General features: G+C 43.1%; 1 protein-coding gene across 1 annotated transcript in view; it reads left to right on the top strand.

Moving 5' to 3' along the window:
* The window catches only part of ERN1 (endoplasmic reticulum to nucleus signaling 1), an 85,625-nt gene that overhangs the window by 31,192 nt on the left and 40,170 nt on the right, over positions 1-14,263 (top strand). Inside the window, exons 3-4 of the mRNA XM_004454063.5 lie at positions 12,510-12,543; positions 13,747-13,819. Of these exons, the coding sequence (XP_004454120.1) occupies positions 12,510-12,543; positions 13,747-13,819 (107 nt within the window). The remainder of the gene's footprint in view (positions 1-12,509; positions 12,544-13,746; positions 13,820-14,263) is intronic.

The raw sequence follows: 14,263 nt of genomic DNA, 5'->3' as shown, positions 1-14,263 counted from the left end.
TCAAGTCTCCTGGGCATACTTGGTGCCTGTATTGTCCCGCAGTCACTCTGACCATGAGAGATGCTCTCACCAATTTCCAAGCTCTCCACAGTAGGCCATGCCCTCCTCTTGGAGGCTGCTGATGTGGGTTGGTAGCCAGTGTTGGATGTTGGCTTTTGCAAAGCCATCAGAGGAACCTGAGCAGAGGAGTGGTATGCCCCAACCTCCACTTGGACAGGGCCTTTGGGTGCTGTGCTGAGAATAAATGATGGGGCCAGGAGGAAGCCAGGTGTAGCAGTTTGATACTATTGATGAATTCAAAAAAGAAATATTGGATTATGTTTGTAAACTGGTCTGTACCTGGGCATGATTAAATTATAATTAGGGCTTTGATTGGGTCACATCAGTAGGGTGTTGAGTCCCCACCCCTTGTTGGGTGTGGACTCACAGATAAAAGACATGGTAAAGGGCAGAGTTGAAGTTTTGCTTTTGGAGTTTTTGATGTTGGAGTCTTGACCTGGAGCCCCAGGAAGTAAGCACACAGAAGAGCTTGGTTGTGAGGACAGAGAAGCAAGCCCTGGGAAGAAAGGACCCAGGAAGACTGAACCCTCACAGACATCAGCAGCCATCTTGCTCCAACACGTGCAAAAGACTTTGGTGAGGGAAGTAACTTACACTTATGGCCTGGTAACTGTAAGATTCTACCACAGATAATTACCCTTTTTAAAAACCACCTGATTTCTAGTTTTTTGCATCAGCACCCCTTTGGCTGCCTAGTACACCAGAAGGCCAGTCAGGAAGGAGGCTTAGGCACCTCCCTGTGGGGGAGGGGTGGGTGTGGGCCTGGGTGGCAGCAGGGCAGTCAGAGTCAGACGGAGGGAACCTGCTAATGCCAACACACGCCTGTAACTCACAAAAGGAGAGATTTTGCTGTGCTCAAACTGGGCTTCTTCAGAATTTATATACCTGTTTATGTATATGTATAGGTTCCTAACTGTTTACCATTTTCAGGAGCTAACAAACTGGGAGTGTGTTTTTCTTTTCTTTCCACAGAGTAGTTTTGGCAGGTGCTTTTGTTCCTCAACAAAGCATGTGTTGCTGTTCCCAGAAAAGAAGGTTTCTTATACCAAAGCAGCAAACTGCACCTAGTGTAGAAAACGAGTTTTGTTTATTTTCAGAAACTAATTTGAGTTCTGACCTTTTACTTCAGATGCCAACTTTCTAAGCTGTGTTTTAGCTGTGATTTTTAAACTATAGCAACATCACTGTCTGTCTTTTTCTGAAATTTCACCAGTGAACATGGTAGGGTATATTTTATTTCTATACTTTCAGCCCAAATGCAAACTGAAAATGTTGCTGTCATATTTTGTTTTAGACTAGCTAAACTGCTTTGGCTTTGTGGCATGGAAAGGACTTTTTAAATTCTGCTGGGATTGGTTTATAGCTCTTTGCACTCGCCTTGATATATTAATGCTGATTTTTTTTTATTCTGACCCCCTACCGTTGTGGGTTTTTTTTTTGCACTCGCTGTCTGCTCTCTGTTTCCATTCACCATGTGCTCTCTGTGCCTGGTTGTCTTCTCAAAAGAGGAAGCACCGGGAACCAATCCCGGGACCTTCAGTGTTGGAGAGAGGCACTCAGTCACTTGAGCCACCTCAAGCACCTGGTTCACCACATCTCCCATTGTCCCTCCTCTGTATCTCTTTTGCATCATCTTGTTGTGCCAGCTTTCTGCACGGGCCAGCTTGCCGCGTGTGCCAGCTTGCTTTCACTAGGAGGCCTGGGAATCAAACCCAGGACCTCCTATATGGCAGTCAGGAGCGTGATCACTTGAGCCACATCTGCTTCTATAATGCTGATTTTTGACACTCAGTTCTTCATCAAATTATAGGTTATTTTTTTAGCAGTCCTGTTCCCATTCTTTTCTATGTCCTTTCCAATAGCAGGCACAAAGAACTAGGCCCAATGTAGAACCGTTCTTTACTAGTCATAAAACTATGCTAAATGTGTGACATGGCTACTCTCCCACCAGATGGGCCCAGACTCTTGAACCATCCCTTGAGTGATTGATACGGAGATGTCTTATGAGGGAAGGTTCAGAACAAAATCTTATTCCTATGTGAGTTTCCCTTTCTCAACACATTCCTCCTTAAGCTAACAGTCATGGCCCACCCAGTCTAGAAAATGGAGTGATCCTCTTCTCCTTTCCCATGTTATGTGCAGTTGGTCATATAGTCCTGTCATGTCAACTTAGGAAGTGTCTCCCAAATCTGACTCCTTCCCTTTGTCCCCATTGCCAACATCTTAGGCTCTTGACATCAGTTTCCCACATTAATACAAGTTTCCTGACCACCATCCCTGCTGACTACCATCCCACTGCCTTAGTTCGCAGTTCACCCATCACACTGCTGTCAGAGATACCCTTCTAGAAAGACTAATTGGACCCTGCAGCCCTCCCTTTTAAATACTCTTTATGTGGTCTACAGCATTGCTGCTCAGAGTCCTCTGCCCACAGGTACCAGTCTGTGTGGCTTGTTACCTGTCCTCTAGGGGTACAGAAAAGGAGCATAAGCACGATCCCTGATGGACTGGAATTTTAGGCAGCTGGTCCTTCAGCATGGTTAGTTTGAGAAGCGCCAGGCCATGGGATGTGGTACCCAAGGCCCTTTACAGACACCCCCCCACCTCTGCAGCCTCAGCTTCCTGTACTCCCTGCCTCTGCCAGCATGTGCCCCGGTGCACGCTCAACTCCTTACCAGCCTCAGAGGTGCCATGCTTTGACTGCACTCCCTCCTCACCGGCAGCGTGCAAGTAGGGCGGCAAGCCCCTGTTCATCGGTAGGACCCCCTCCTAGGTCACTCCTTGACTGCCCCAAGCAGGGTGAGCCCCTTAGTGCCCTGGGTTTTGGAGGACGTTGTTGAAGCCTGTAATGACATTTCCTGCTTATGGTGTAAATTTTTTTTTAGATTTGTCTTCCTGCTGGATCCCTAACTCCTTTGAGGAGGGAGTCTCTGGACTCCAGAGCCTGACAGCCAGGGAGAGGTGTCCAGTGAGTGTCTGATGCACCTAACACTCCCTCAGGTCCAAGATCCCTTCCAGCTGCATGTCTCTGGGAGCCCTGAGAGACATGTGAGCTTGACTTTGCTCCTCAGGATGCGTCATCTGTCATTTGGGCCATAGTCAGGGCAGTTTCCAGTTCCAGGCTCTGATCTTGAGTTTCATGCTGCTTTTTGCAGTTTTTCTCTCCTGCCTCTTAGGTAGTGTGCATGTTCCTCTGGAAGAGTTAGAGATGTGTCTTCAGAGGTGGGATGAAACTTGAGAAGGGGAAATTGTGAAAGGTGATGATGTTTTGTTAATTGTTTTAGTCTGTTTTCTCTTAAGGAATTTTCTAGACTTAGGACATGCATCACCCACTTTTTTTTTTTTTCGGAAGGTACCAGGGATTGAACCTGGGACCTTCGTACATACAAAAAGCAGGTGCTCAGCCACTGAGCTGTACTGGCTTCTGCATCATCCACTTTTCTACCTCATTGCTTAGGTACCAGAAAAGTGTTTATTTCTTCTCCATTGTTTTGGAGGGCTGAAAATTGAGTTTTATGAGAGATGCTTGCTCTGCTTTTGAGTATATTGAAAATATGGGTTCTGTCTTTCTCTTTTGTATTTTACTTTTTATCATGGAAGATTTTAAAATATATCCATACAGAGATAATGGTATAATGAACCCCATGTACCATCACTCAGCTTCAGACGTACCAATGTGTGTCCAGTCTTGTTCATCTGCACACCCCATCACCTGCCCACTTACCTCCTTCATGTTTGGGATTTACTCAAAGTAATACATCCATCATTTCATAAGGGGTTTCTTAAGCAGTAGTCATTGTATGTAGCAGCACAGATTTCAGCTCTGATACAGTTGTGATTGTTGAAGTACATTGATAAAACTTGTCCCTTTGTGCATCGTTGGGTGTCTGTGATTTGATGGCACGGCTATTGCTTGAGAGTGAATCCTGTGAAGTTATTGTATCATATGAGGTACTTGGGCTTTGGGCATAGCATTGAATTGTCTTATGCCCCAATTTAATTGCTTCTCTACAACATGCAGTGTGCATGTTTAATTCTGAGGTAGTTCCACCAAGGTGAAGATGATAAAAAACAAAACCAAACAAAAGCATAGAGAATTCATCTGTCTTAAATGTGAATGGTTTCTCGGATTACTTCAGTGTTTTCATATGATCATCTTTGTGAAACGTGACGTTTCATGACTTGAAGAAAGGTGCTTCTGAAGAAAACTTATTACATCCTTTCCCATTTCTAATGAGATTTAGATTTGAGGAGCTTTTGATTAGGTGTCTATATTAAAATTATTTCCTCACAAAAATTAAATTTTGAAGAGTGCTTGAGACTTTCTGCTTTATAATTTGGATGTAACGATTTTAATGGGAGTTTAAGGTTTAGATTAATGAAGCACCTTTCCTCTGAGGGAAAGAATGAGCTGCCATTGGGGAGAAGTATTCCCTAATTGGGCCACTTGACTGCAGGAAACATATTGTTTCTGCCAATAATTTCATTGAGAAAACAGTATGAGAACCTTAATTATATTCTTGAGGAAATGGCAGTTGTTTGTCATATGGAGAATATACCTTTCTAGTTTCACTGCCGTCTGTCAGCTAGGATTAAAATCTCCATGTCATCTTTTTTTTTTTTTTTTAACAATATGTCAGTTTTTCTTTTTTTTCTTTTTTTTTTTTAAGATTTATTTATTTATTTAAACCCCCCCGCCCCCCTCCCCCGGTTGTCTGTTCTCTGTGTCTATTTGCTGCGTCTTGTTTCTTTGTCCGCTTCTGTTGTCGTCAGCGGCACAGGAAGTATGGGTGGCGCCATTCCTGGGCAGGCTGCACTTTCTTTCATGCTGGGCCGCTCTCCTTACGGGCGCACTCCTTGCGCGTGGGGCTCCCCTACGCGGGGGACACCCCTGCGTGGCACGGCACTCCTTGCGCGCATCAGCACTGCGCCTGGGCCAGCTCCACACGGGTCAAGGAGGCCCGGGGTTTGAACCGCGGACCTCCCATGTGGTAGACGGACGCCATAACCACTGGGCCAAGTCCGTTTCCCTCCATGTCATCTTTAACTCATTCCTTTGTTTTCACTTCTCTTATCTGGTCAGGACTAAATCTTGTTGATTTTTTTTGCTCTCCTGTTTGTCTCCTGTCTGCCCCTCCTTCAACACCCCTACCCTCACACTGGCTCAGGCTTGTCTTACTTCATGACCTGGCAAGTTTCCTTCTCCTCTTTCTCCTTTACTTTGTACCAATACTCACCCATCTAACCTTCCTTTAGCAGGACTTGAATCACTTTTCTCTTTTTCTCAGAAGCCTCTAATTGGTCCCTAGTGTCTACTGTACCAAATTGCAGTTTTAAGACTTTCTTCTCAGTGGTCTCATTGCCTGCTTTCCAACCTTTTTTTGAAATTGCTCCTCAGCAGGAACACTTCATGCTTGTCCAGCCTATATCCTGTTTCTTACAAAGGGGTGATGGCTCTTTACTCATTTAGTCTTCTAATCTCCATGCTCTGAGCCAACCTTTATGAAGTCTTTCTCCCTGAGCACCCTAGTCCTCACCTAGGAAGTTCTGTGGCACCTGTGGTCTATGCCACACATTTTAGTAGTTCGTTATAAGACTAACTGGGAGCTGCTTTATCCCACATAGCCTTAACAAAGAGCCAAACTGATAGTTAATGTCCAACGTTTGTTTTTGAGGTATGTGTGGTAAATCTCAATAGATAATTACTAGTAGTTGAGTTGTCAACTTCTTCCTTTAAAAAGAAAGAAAGGGAGAGAGAGATGGGGGCAGGGGAGACAGGAGCCTGGGAAGGGGGGGCGGCGAGAGAGAAAGAGAGAGGGAGAGGCCCTTGAACATTTGGCATATGGGGAGGTTTGCAAGGAACATAGGCAGTTGTGAGTTTTTTGGGGGTCTTTTCATCCAACTCGGAACCTTTTAAATCCTTGCTAGAAGCGCAGGGTCCAGGAGACACACATAGTCACATAGTTGCATTTGCTGGAGGAATTGGAAGGAGCTGGGTTGGAGACTTTCTAACTGCACCTTGACATCCAGTTGTACCTGGAGAAGACTTCCAGTCAAAGGGGAAGCTGGTTGTTAATGCCAGGTGTGTGGGAGTCATAGGTGGTTGTGCTTAAGAAAGAAGAACAAGGTGGAGGAAAGCAGTAAAAATCAGTGTTCCTCTAGATACCACTGGAGAAGCGTTGTGTTCCAGAAATATCAGTACTCATCTGGGGAAGAAAATGATCTTGTTAAGTTCCTTGAGCTCCAGTCAAATGAGCAACCTGTTCTTGTGGCTTCTATAATCAAAGGGATCTTCTATCTTCCTACGCAGAAGAAAATCTGCCCAGAGCTACCTCCAGAGAGAATGGCTGGCCATCATTCCTGAATTCCGATTTGAAGGAATTATTTAAATATTGGTTGACTTCCTTAGAACACATTTTTCTGTTTATCTAGTTGCCCACAGCCTCACCCATTCTGATGAGGCTGTGTCTTAGATCGGCTGTCTGTCCTCCATGCTTCTAGGGTGAATGTCCCTTCAGGCCTCCTGAATGCTGTGAAATTGTAGGATCAGGCTCTCCAGATTTGTACTAGAGGAGAGAGCAGGAAGGACAGACCTCTCTTTTCAACCCATTGAACAGGTTTTCCTTAAATAGTTGTGGGTTTTTTAAAGCTTTTTTCCCCTTTATTTCAGAAAACTTTGATATCCATAAAAGAATAATAGTATTGTGAAACCTTCATGTCACCAGCACCCAACTTTAATAATGATTGACACATGGCAATGCCCCAGACCCCTCTGGTGTTTCGAAGCAAATGCCATATCATTTTACCCATACATATACTTCTAAAATGTGAATAAACAGTACTATGTGTAGGCAGCTCTTTTTAGCTGTGTGGAAAAGTCCTTTTCATTAGGGAAAAAGTTATTTGAATGACTACTCCACATAAAATATCAAATATCTTAAATTATTGATTTCCTTTAATTCTGCACACACTAAACTATGAGGAGAATAAAGACTTAGGTAGTAGTTTCACAGGAGCGTACTCTCTGATTGTTCACTAAAATATGACTAAGCTTTATTTACTTTTCTTTGTTTTTTTCACAATAAATAAAATATGTGGCCCCTGCTTCTCAAAGTGCTTACAATTCAGTCTGTCCCCCCAGGTATTTGAGAAACAGAGAGACGCATGCAATTAAATACCTGTCCCTTGAGAAATGTGATAAGTGTACTGTAAGGAGATACCAAGTGCTGTGGTTTGTCACTTTCTGGTTTGAACTGACCCTGAAGGACAGGCAGCTTTAGATAGATGGAGATGGAACAGGTAATGATGAGCAAAGACCAACTCAAAATCTTGGGGAGAGTTTTAACTAGAGGCATGATTGAGGGATAATCGTGGAAAAGAATGGGGCCCAAGTTTGGAGGGCCTTGATTAGGCCTATGGTTCCCAAACTGTATGGGGGAACCCTGGGGTGCCACAGTGGACTCACAGGCACAACCATGTTCTTTTAAAACTTTGTGGGAGGGAAGCGGACTTGGCCCAGTGGTTAGGGTGTCCGTCTACCACATGGGAGGTCCACAGTTCAAACCCTGGGCCTCCTTGACCCGTGTGCAGCTGGCCCATGCGCAGTGCTGATGCGAGCAAGGAGTGCCGTGCCACGCAGGGGTATCCCCTGCATAGGGGAGCCCCACACGCAAGGAGTACACCCCATAAGGAGAGCTGCCCAGCACAAAAGAAAGTGCAGCCTGCCCAGGACAGAGAGCTGACACAATAAGATGACGCAACAACAACAAAAAAAGAAACACAGATTCCCGTGCCGCTGACAGCAACAGAAGCAGACAAAGAAGAAGATGCAGCAAATAGACACAGAGAACAGACAACTGGAGCAGGGGGTGGGGGGCAGAGGGAGAAATAAATAAATAAATAAATAAATAAATAAATAAATAAATAAGTAAATCTTTTAAAAAAACCAAAACTTTGTGGGAAACATAGTGATACTTAACAAGTGTCAGACTCCATCCATGTGAACTGCTAACTCCAGGTAGTTTATAGTTTCAATATTAGATTGAGCTGCATTCCTTTCAATGATATCATATCTTTACAAAGCTGGGTTTTGGCAGTTGCTGTAATAAAATTCAAATATCACATGAAAGTCAGTGTAAATGGTAACAATGATGGCAGTGTTTAATCTGATTATAAGGTTTGAAAATTATGTAGGGCCCAACAGGTACACATATCCATTAGTAAGTAAGTATGGCTATTTAAGAATGAAACTTTTTTTTTCTTTCAATTGATTTATATATATATATGTTTTGTTTTGTTTTTTCCTCAAATGGCTACTAAGTTGTCAGGACCTCATATTCAAGTTGTTTGGCCCTAAGTACTTAACAAATGGAACCATTAGGTATTTCTTTTGGCTTAGGGCACTGTGAAAAAATTCCTAGACACTATGAATCAACAAAGTTTGGGAACCTCTGACTTAGACCACAGAGGTGGAAGGTATTTAATAGACAGAGGGGAGCTACTTTAGGATTTTATGTGAAGGAAAGGCACAAACAGGTTTGCCTTATCAAGCCACCTTGGGCAGCTGGCAGAGTATGTATCTGAGGGAGCAGAGACCTGAGACAGGGTCTGGTTGGGAGACTGATGTGTGGACCAGTGAGAATTGGTGGCTGCCTAATTTCTTCAGTGGTAAAGGAGATGGAAAGGGGGACCTGGATTTTGAAAAAGGTTTAGTAGATCTGATCTTATAAAACTCAGCATTTAATTGAATGGGGGAGGGATAGGATTAAGGGAAGGGGAGAGTCCAGGATAGCTCTGAGTTTCCAGATTGTGTGACTGGATTGAAGTGGGGCCATCCAGCCAAGCAGAAGAAAGTAAAAGGGTGAGAGCTCAAAGGTACAAGGTCTGGGAGAAGACGGGACTGAGGACCAAGGTGAAAAGGTTTCCTTTGAGAAGATGAAAATTCATCTCCTTTCAAGATAGAAATGTTTAAATTTTTACCCTTATGAACTTGGACAAAGAAAAGATGGGGAAGTCTATTTGGAGTCATTTCTGTCTTTGGGTTAAAAAGATGACTTAGTGGGAAGTGATGTGGCTCAGCAGTTAGGTGCCTGCTTACCACATGGGAGGTCCCGGGTTCAGTTCCCAGTGCCTCCTAAAGAAGATGAGCAAGACAGTGAGCTGCCATGATAGGCTGACATGGCAAGCTAACACAGAGAGATGATGCAACAAAGAGATACAATGAGGAAACAGAATGAGAGACCCAACAAGCAGGGAGCAGAGGTAGCCCAAACTATTGGGTGCCTCCCTCCCATACGGGAGGTCTGGGTTCAGTTCCCATGCCTCTTAAAAAAAAAAAAAGGAGACTTACCACCAAGCAGCAGCAATGAGTGTCATGGACCCTCATCCAGGATGTTGATTTGTCCAGGTTTTAAAGATTGTGCCATTTCATACCTGAGCTGGCCACATCAGGGGGGATAAAGCTGAGCCCAGTGATCGCTCAGGGGAAGAAGTGAGCAGGTTTCCTTCTTCCTGTGGTAATCCTGGAGAAACCAAGCATTGATTTCATCTGTCTTTCCCCTCTTCTGATACCTTTACCTTTACCTGATGTCCTTACCTTTACCTTAAGTAACACCCATTTTACACTTCAGAAGTACCTGCCCCCCCCCCCCCCCCCCCCCCGCTTTTTTCCCCCTGAAAGTGAAACAGCTACATGCTATTAGCTTTTATCCTTATCAGTCTCCACATACATAGTGGCTTATGCTGTAGCAGTGTTTGTTTATAGCCTTCCAGTTAGACCAGTGTTTCTTTTCACATGGCTGATAACTTTTTTTTTTTTAAAGGAAAAACCTGGTCTGATGATATCAATTCTCATTATAATAAAAAAAAATCACATTTTTATGTTGAGCTTTCATTACAGGTTTTTAGGTGATGCTTTTTATTTTCATTTTGTTGACTTCCAAATATTTTTATCTTTAAGATCCTTATTTTGGAAAATTTCAACTGCATGTAGAGAGAATAGGAAAATGTTCCCACCTACCCCCAATGTTCCCACTCCCCATCTTTAACAGTTCTCAGCAATCTGGCCCTTCTTTTATCTGTTCCCCTGTACAGTTGTTCTTTTTGTCTTTTTTTTAATCTTCTGTAGTATTAAAGCAAATCTCAGATTCAATTAATTCTTTAAGGGAAAAAAAACCCCTACAGAATAGGTCATTGTTATGCCTCAGAAACCTGCCCAGCAGCGGTTTGCTTGCCTCTGTCAGAGTTGTCTTAATAGTTGTGTTTTTACGTGACCTGCGTTCAGTTTATTCCAAGTATCTTACTTTAGTGAGTGGGTGGGAATGCTAAAGTGATAGAGCCCTTCTGCTGACACATGTCTCCTCCCAAGCTGAGAAAATCGGGACTTCTAATGCTGGTGTCACCTAGGCATCGCCCTGTCTCCTGCAGAGATCCTGCGCCTCACCTGGAACCTTCCAGGGCCGGGCTCCCTTTGGGACCTGCAGCCTCAGTGCCAGGTGACCAGTGGATAAGCTTAGAAAAGCAGGGAAGTCAGCCGCTGGGCGAGTCCACGGAGCGGGCCAACGCTGTACAGTGAAGATATGCTTAAGAACAGGAATTTAAGTCATTTGGGTCTCCATATCTTATTTCTGGCACGTTGCTGGAATCCAGGGGTTCTTAACCTTTTTTGTTCCACCGACCCCTTACTAAGTCCACACTATACTGTGTATTATTTACTAAACATATCACACCTGCACCAACACTTCCCCACAAGAATGTTTTTTTGAATTTCAGTTCTAGCTCACAGACCTCTTGTTAAGAACCCATGTCTTAATCTGTGTTTATCTATGACACCTACGTGGCTGAAATGGGCAAAAAAGATGCCTTCCTTGCTGCCTGTTTTCTTTGGACTATGATATTCTGGCTTTCCCTGGCTTGGATGGCTTCAGGGCTGCACTGAGGGAGCTGGGTTATAATTGCACCTTGCCTGCTTTGTTTCAGTCAGATGAGTGTTGTGTGCCTTGTTTCCTGTCTCTTGCATCAGTCTGTTTGTGAGAGTGTACCAAGAGGTGATTAATGGGAAAGATAAACATACGCTTACTGACTGAAAGTTCCTCCTGTTTCCTAAACTGTTTTTGGTTTAGTGAACTATTTGTTTGCTGCCCACAGACCACATATGGTGTGTGTGCATCTGTTGTGAGAGCACCATACGCCATCGTGAGGGAGCCGGGCTTTTAAAGCAAAGTCAACATACGATAAGGTTTGAAAGACTTGCCTTCGTGTGAGGATCCTGGGATTATTGGACAGCTATTTGCTATCATAAGCCGCACCCATGGACCCTGGTACTCTGTATATAAAAGCTTATGATAGTGTTTGCCACCCTTGCCCCAACTTCAAAGTTAAGTACAGCCTGGATGCACAAGCCCACGAGGCTTGGATCGCTGTGCAGTCTCACGCCCGTGGGTTCAGGCCAGCCGCCCCGAGGAATCAGGAGCTTCCTCTTGATTCTTGTCCAGGAGGATCTGGGGAGGGAGAAATTCTGCTCTTTTTAACTGCTGCAAATATAAAATTCATTTTAAGAATATCTTTTTTCCTTTTTAAAAAGTAATGCCTGTTCTTGTAGAAATTTTAAGAAATACTTCCAACAAAGAAAACTTCCAATGAACGTTTTTTTATCTTTCCATCAAGTTTTTTTCTATGTGCATTGAAGATTTTCCCGTAGTTGCGTTAACACACTATGTACGTGTTATCTTTTTTCTCGAATGTAATAGCATAAACATTTGTCCATGTTTTAAAACGTCATAAGCCCTTTTGGAAGCCTTAATTTTCTGCCAAGTGAACATTCCATGATTAACGATATTGAAAACTTGGTCATTTATAAAGTTGCTGAGGGTATCTTTGTATAAAAAGCATTTTTAAATATTTTGTTGTTTTTAAACTAGACTTTAGAGAAATGGAATTATTGGATCAAAGGAAATCAAAAGGAATGAACACTTGAAGGCTCTAGGATCACCATATTGCTACCCCCAAAAGGTGTTATCCACTTACCATCCAGTCAAATTGTCATCAACAATAAAATTGATTCTTAAGCCACAGTTTTGCTTTTCTTAATGGGGATATCTGGTACCACACCAAGTATCAGACCAAATGGGATTTTGGTGTGTGATCCATTGGTTGGCATATCTTAGACACTGTGGGTTGTGACTGGTTCTTCCTGCTGTGTCCCCCAGGTTATATGCAAGTTTTTTAACAGTTCCATTCTGCTCTCAGTTATCTCTCTAATCTTAGTAACAATCGTGAGAGCTTAAATTTGTGTGTTTTTGTGTATTGTGTTTTCTAAAGTGCTTTCACATACTGTATTTTATTTAAGGAAATCAAAGTTATGGGTGCAGCTTGTGACTTAGTTCTGAAAACTCTCTGGGAATCTTGATATTTTAGAGTCTGTCTGATGATGCCTTTGTTCTTTTGCACAGATCCAGTCTTGCAGGTCCCAACACACGTTGAAGAGTAAGTTTTTTGTATTTGCTTCAGCATGTCCTTTTAATTCATTTTCTTATTTATTCAGTTGATATTTATGAAGCTGGTTGCTGGAAGTACATATATATATAAGTTTATGGTTTAATAAGAATGAGTGAGACATATAAAGTCTTAGAGGTGTTTTGATAGAAGTCAGGAAGGGAGGAGGGAAGGGGTGGTCACTTCCTTGGGAGAGCAGGGACGATGGGATAAAAAGGCTTATTTAAGATGAAACTTAAGCTGAGTCTTGAAATGAAGTTCTCAAAGCCCTCAGGAGGGGCTGAGAGTCTTCAGATCACTCTCCCTTCACCACAGAGAGGAAACATGGATGTGACCTGCTGCTAGAGTGTGTGTGTTAGGGTAAAGGTCGGATATTGTCCATAAGAGCCTCAGATGAGAGTGTACCCTAAGTAGAGAATAGATTCAGTGTGAAGCTTCTCAGCAACTGTAGTGACAGTGCCATCTCTGCAGATTAGCTTTACAAAAAACCACCTCACTTCTGCTCCATGGGAAGCTATTGACTAAGAGACCTTGTGCCTTCTGCAGTGTCTCTCTGGTGTCAAACTTTGAGAATGTCTTTTACTACCTTCAGTTTAAAAAGAAATGTTCACTGATATTGTCTTCATCCATGATGAGTTTGAATTCCAATAATTAGATTTTTGCTGTTGAGGAGGAGCCTCACAATTGAACTCTGGGATCCCTTGTTTTGAGGGAATGCTGTTATATTATATAAACTGGTCCTTATCTGTTTGGATTTAGACAGATTTATTCTAGGTAGTCCATAGTCAACCTGTAAACCTGCTTTAACTAAAGAGTTTTTCCCGTCAAAAACAACAACAAATGTTCATTGAAAGCTAAAGGTAGATTTGTTTTACCCATTTATGTACCATGCCATGCTATTAAATGTTGAAGTTCTGTACACAATTGACGTGAAAACGGAAAAGTAGACTTGCAGATTCCTTTTTACTTACTTTACCTCAGGGTGCTTTGATTTACTCTTCTTGGTTTTGTACTCTCTTTCTCCACTCAAGTATAATATGCACCACCATAGAGTCATGCTCTTTACCTGTAGCTGAAGTGAGAGAGTTGTCTTTATAACTATTTTATACACAGCCCTCTCTCCACGTGGCTTTGATATCTTGTTCTGTGCCCTGGGCTATAATTTATCATTGATACTTATTGCTTAATCTTTAGGCCTGCATTTCTCCCCGATCCCAATGATGGCAGCCTATATACGCTTGGGGGCAAGAATAATGAAGGTCTGACGGTGAGTGTATTTAATTTCTTTGTCTACTCGGGAAGCTCTAGACCAGATGTCCAGGTCCTCCACTGTGTCTGTACAGTGCGGTCAACTGGAGAGCTTTTTAAAAAAACCCTCTGGGGATCTGATTCAGTGGTCTGGAGTAGGGCCTGAGCATCAATGTCTTTTCAAAGCTTCCTAGATGAGCTTTTAAATTTGCAGCCTGCGTTCACAAACACTGGTCTAGAACAGCAGGTTCTCATGGCCCAGCCAACTCACCAGAAGGATATAACCCTCCCTTTAGTAACAGGGTTTGCTCTGACTAGTGATTCTGAAATGTAAGGGAGCTAAAATACTGCTCACCCCCCAGCATGTCCTCTTGGGGGGGGGGGGGCGCATGTGATATTCCACCCCCACCTCCATTTGAGAATTCAGACCAGTGGCTCTTAACCTTAGCTACACATTGTAATA

The sequence above is a fragment of the Dasypus novemcinctus genome, chromosome 21 (genome assembly GCF_030445035.2).
Source record: "Dasypus novemcinctus isolate mDasNov1 chromosome 21, mDasNov1.1.hap2, whole genome shotgun sequence".
Taxonomy (NCBI): Eukaryota; Metazoa; Chordata; class Mammalia; order Cingulata; family Dasypodidae; genus Dasypus; species Dasypus novemcinctus.
Note: the sequence above shows the minus strand (reverse complement) of the source record. Positions and strands in the feature narration are given on the sequence as shown.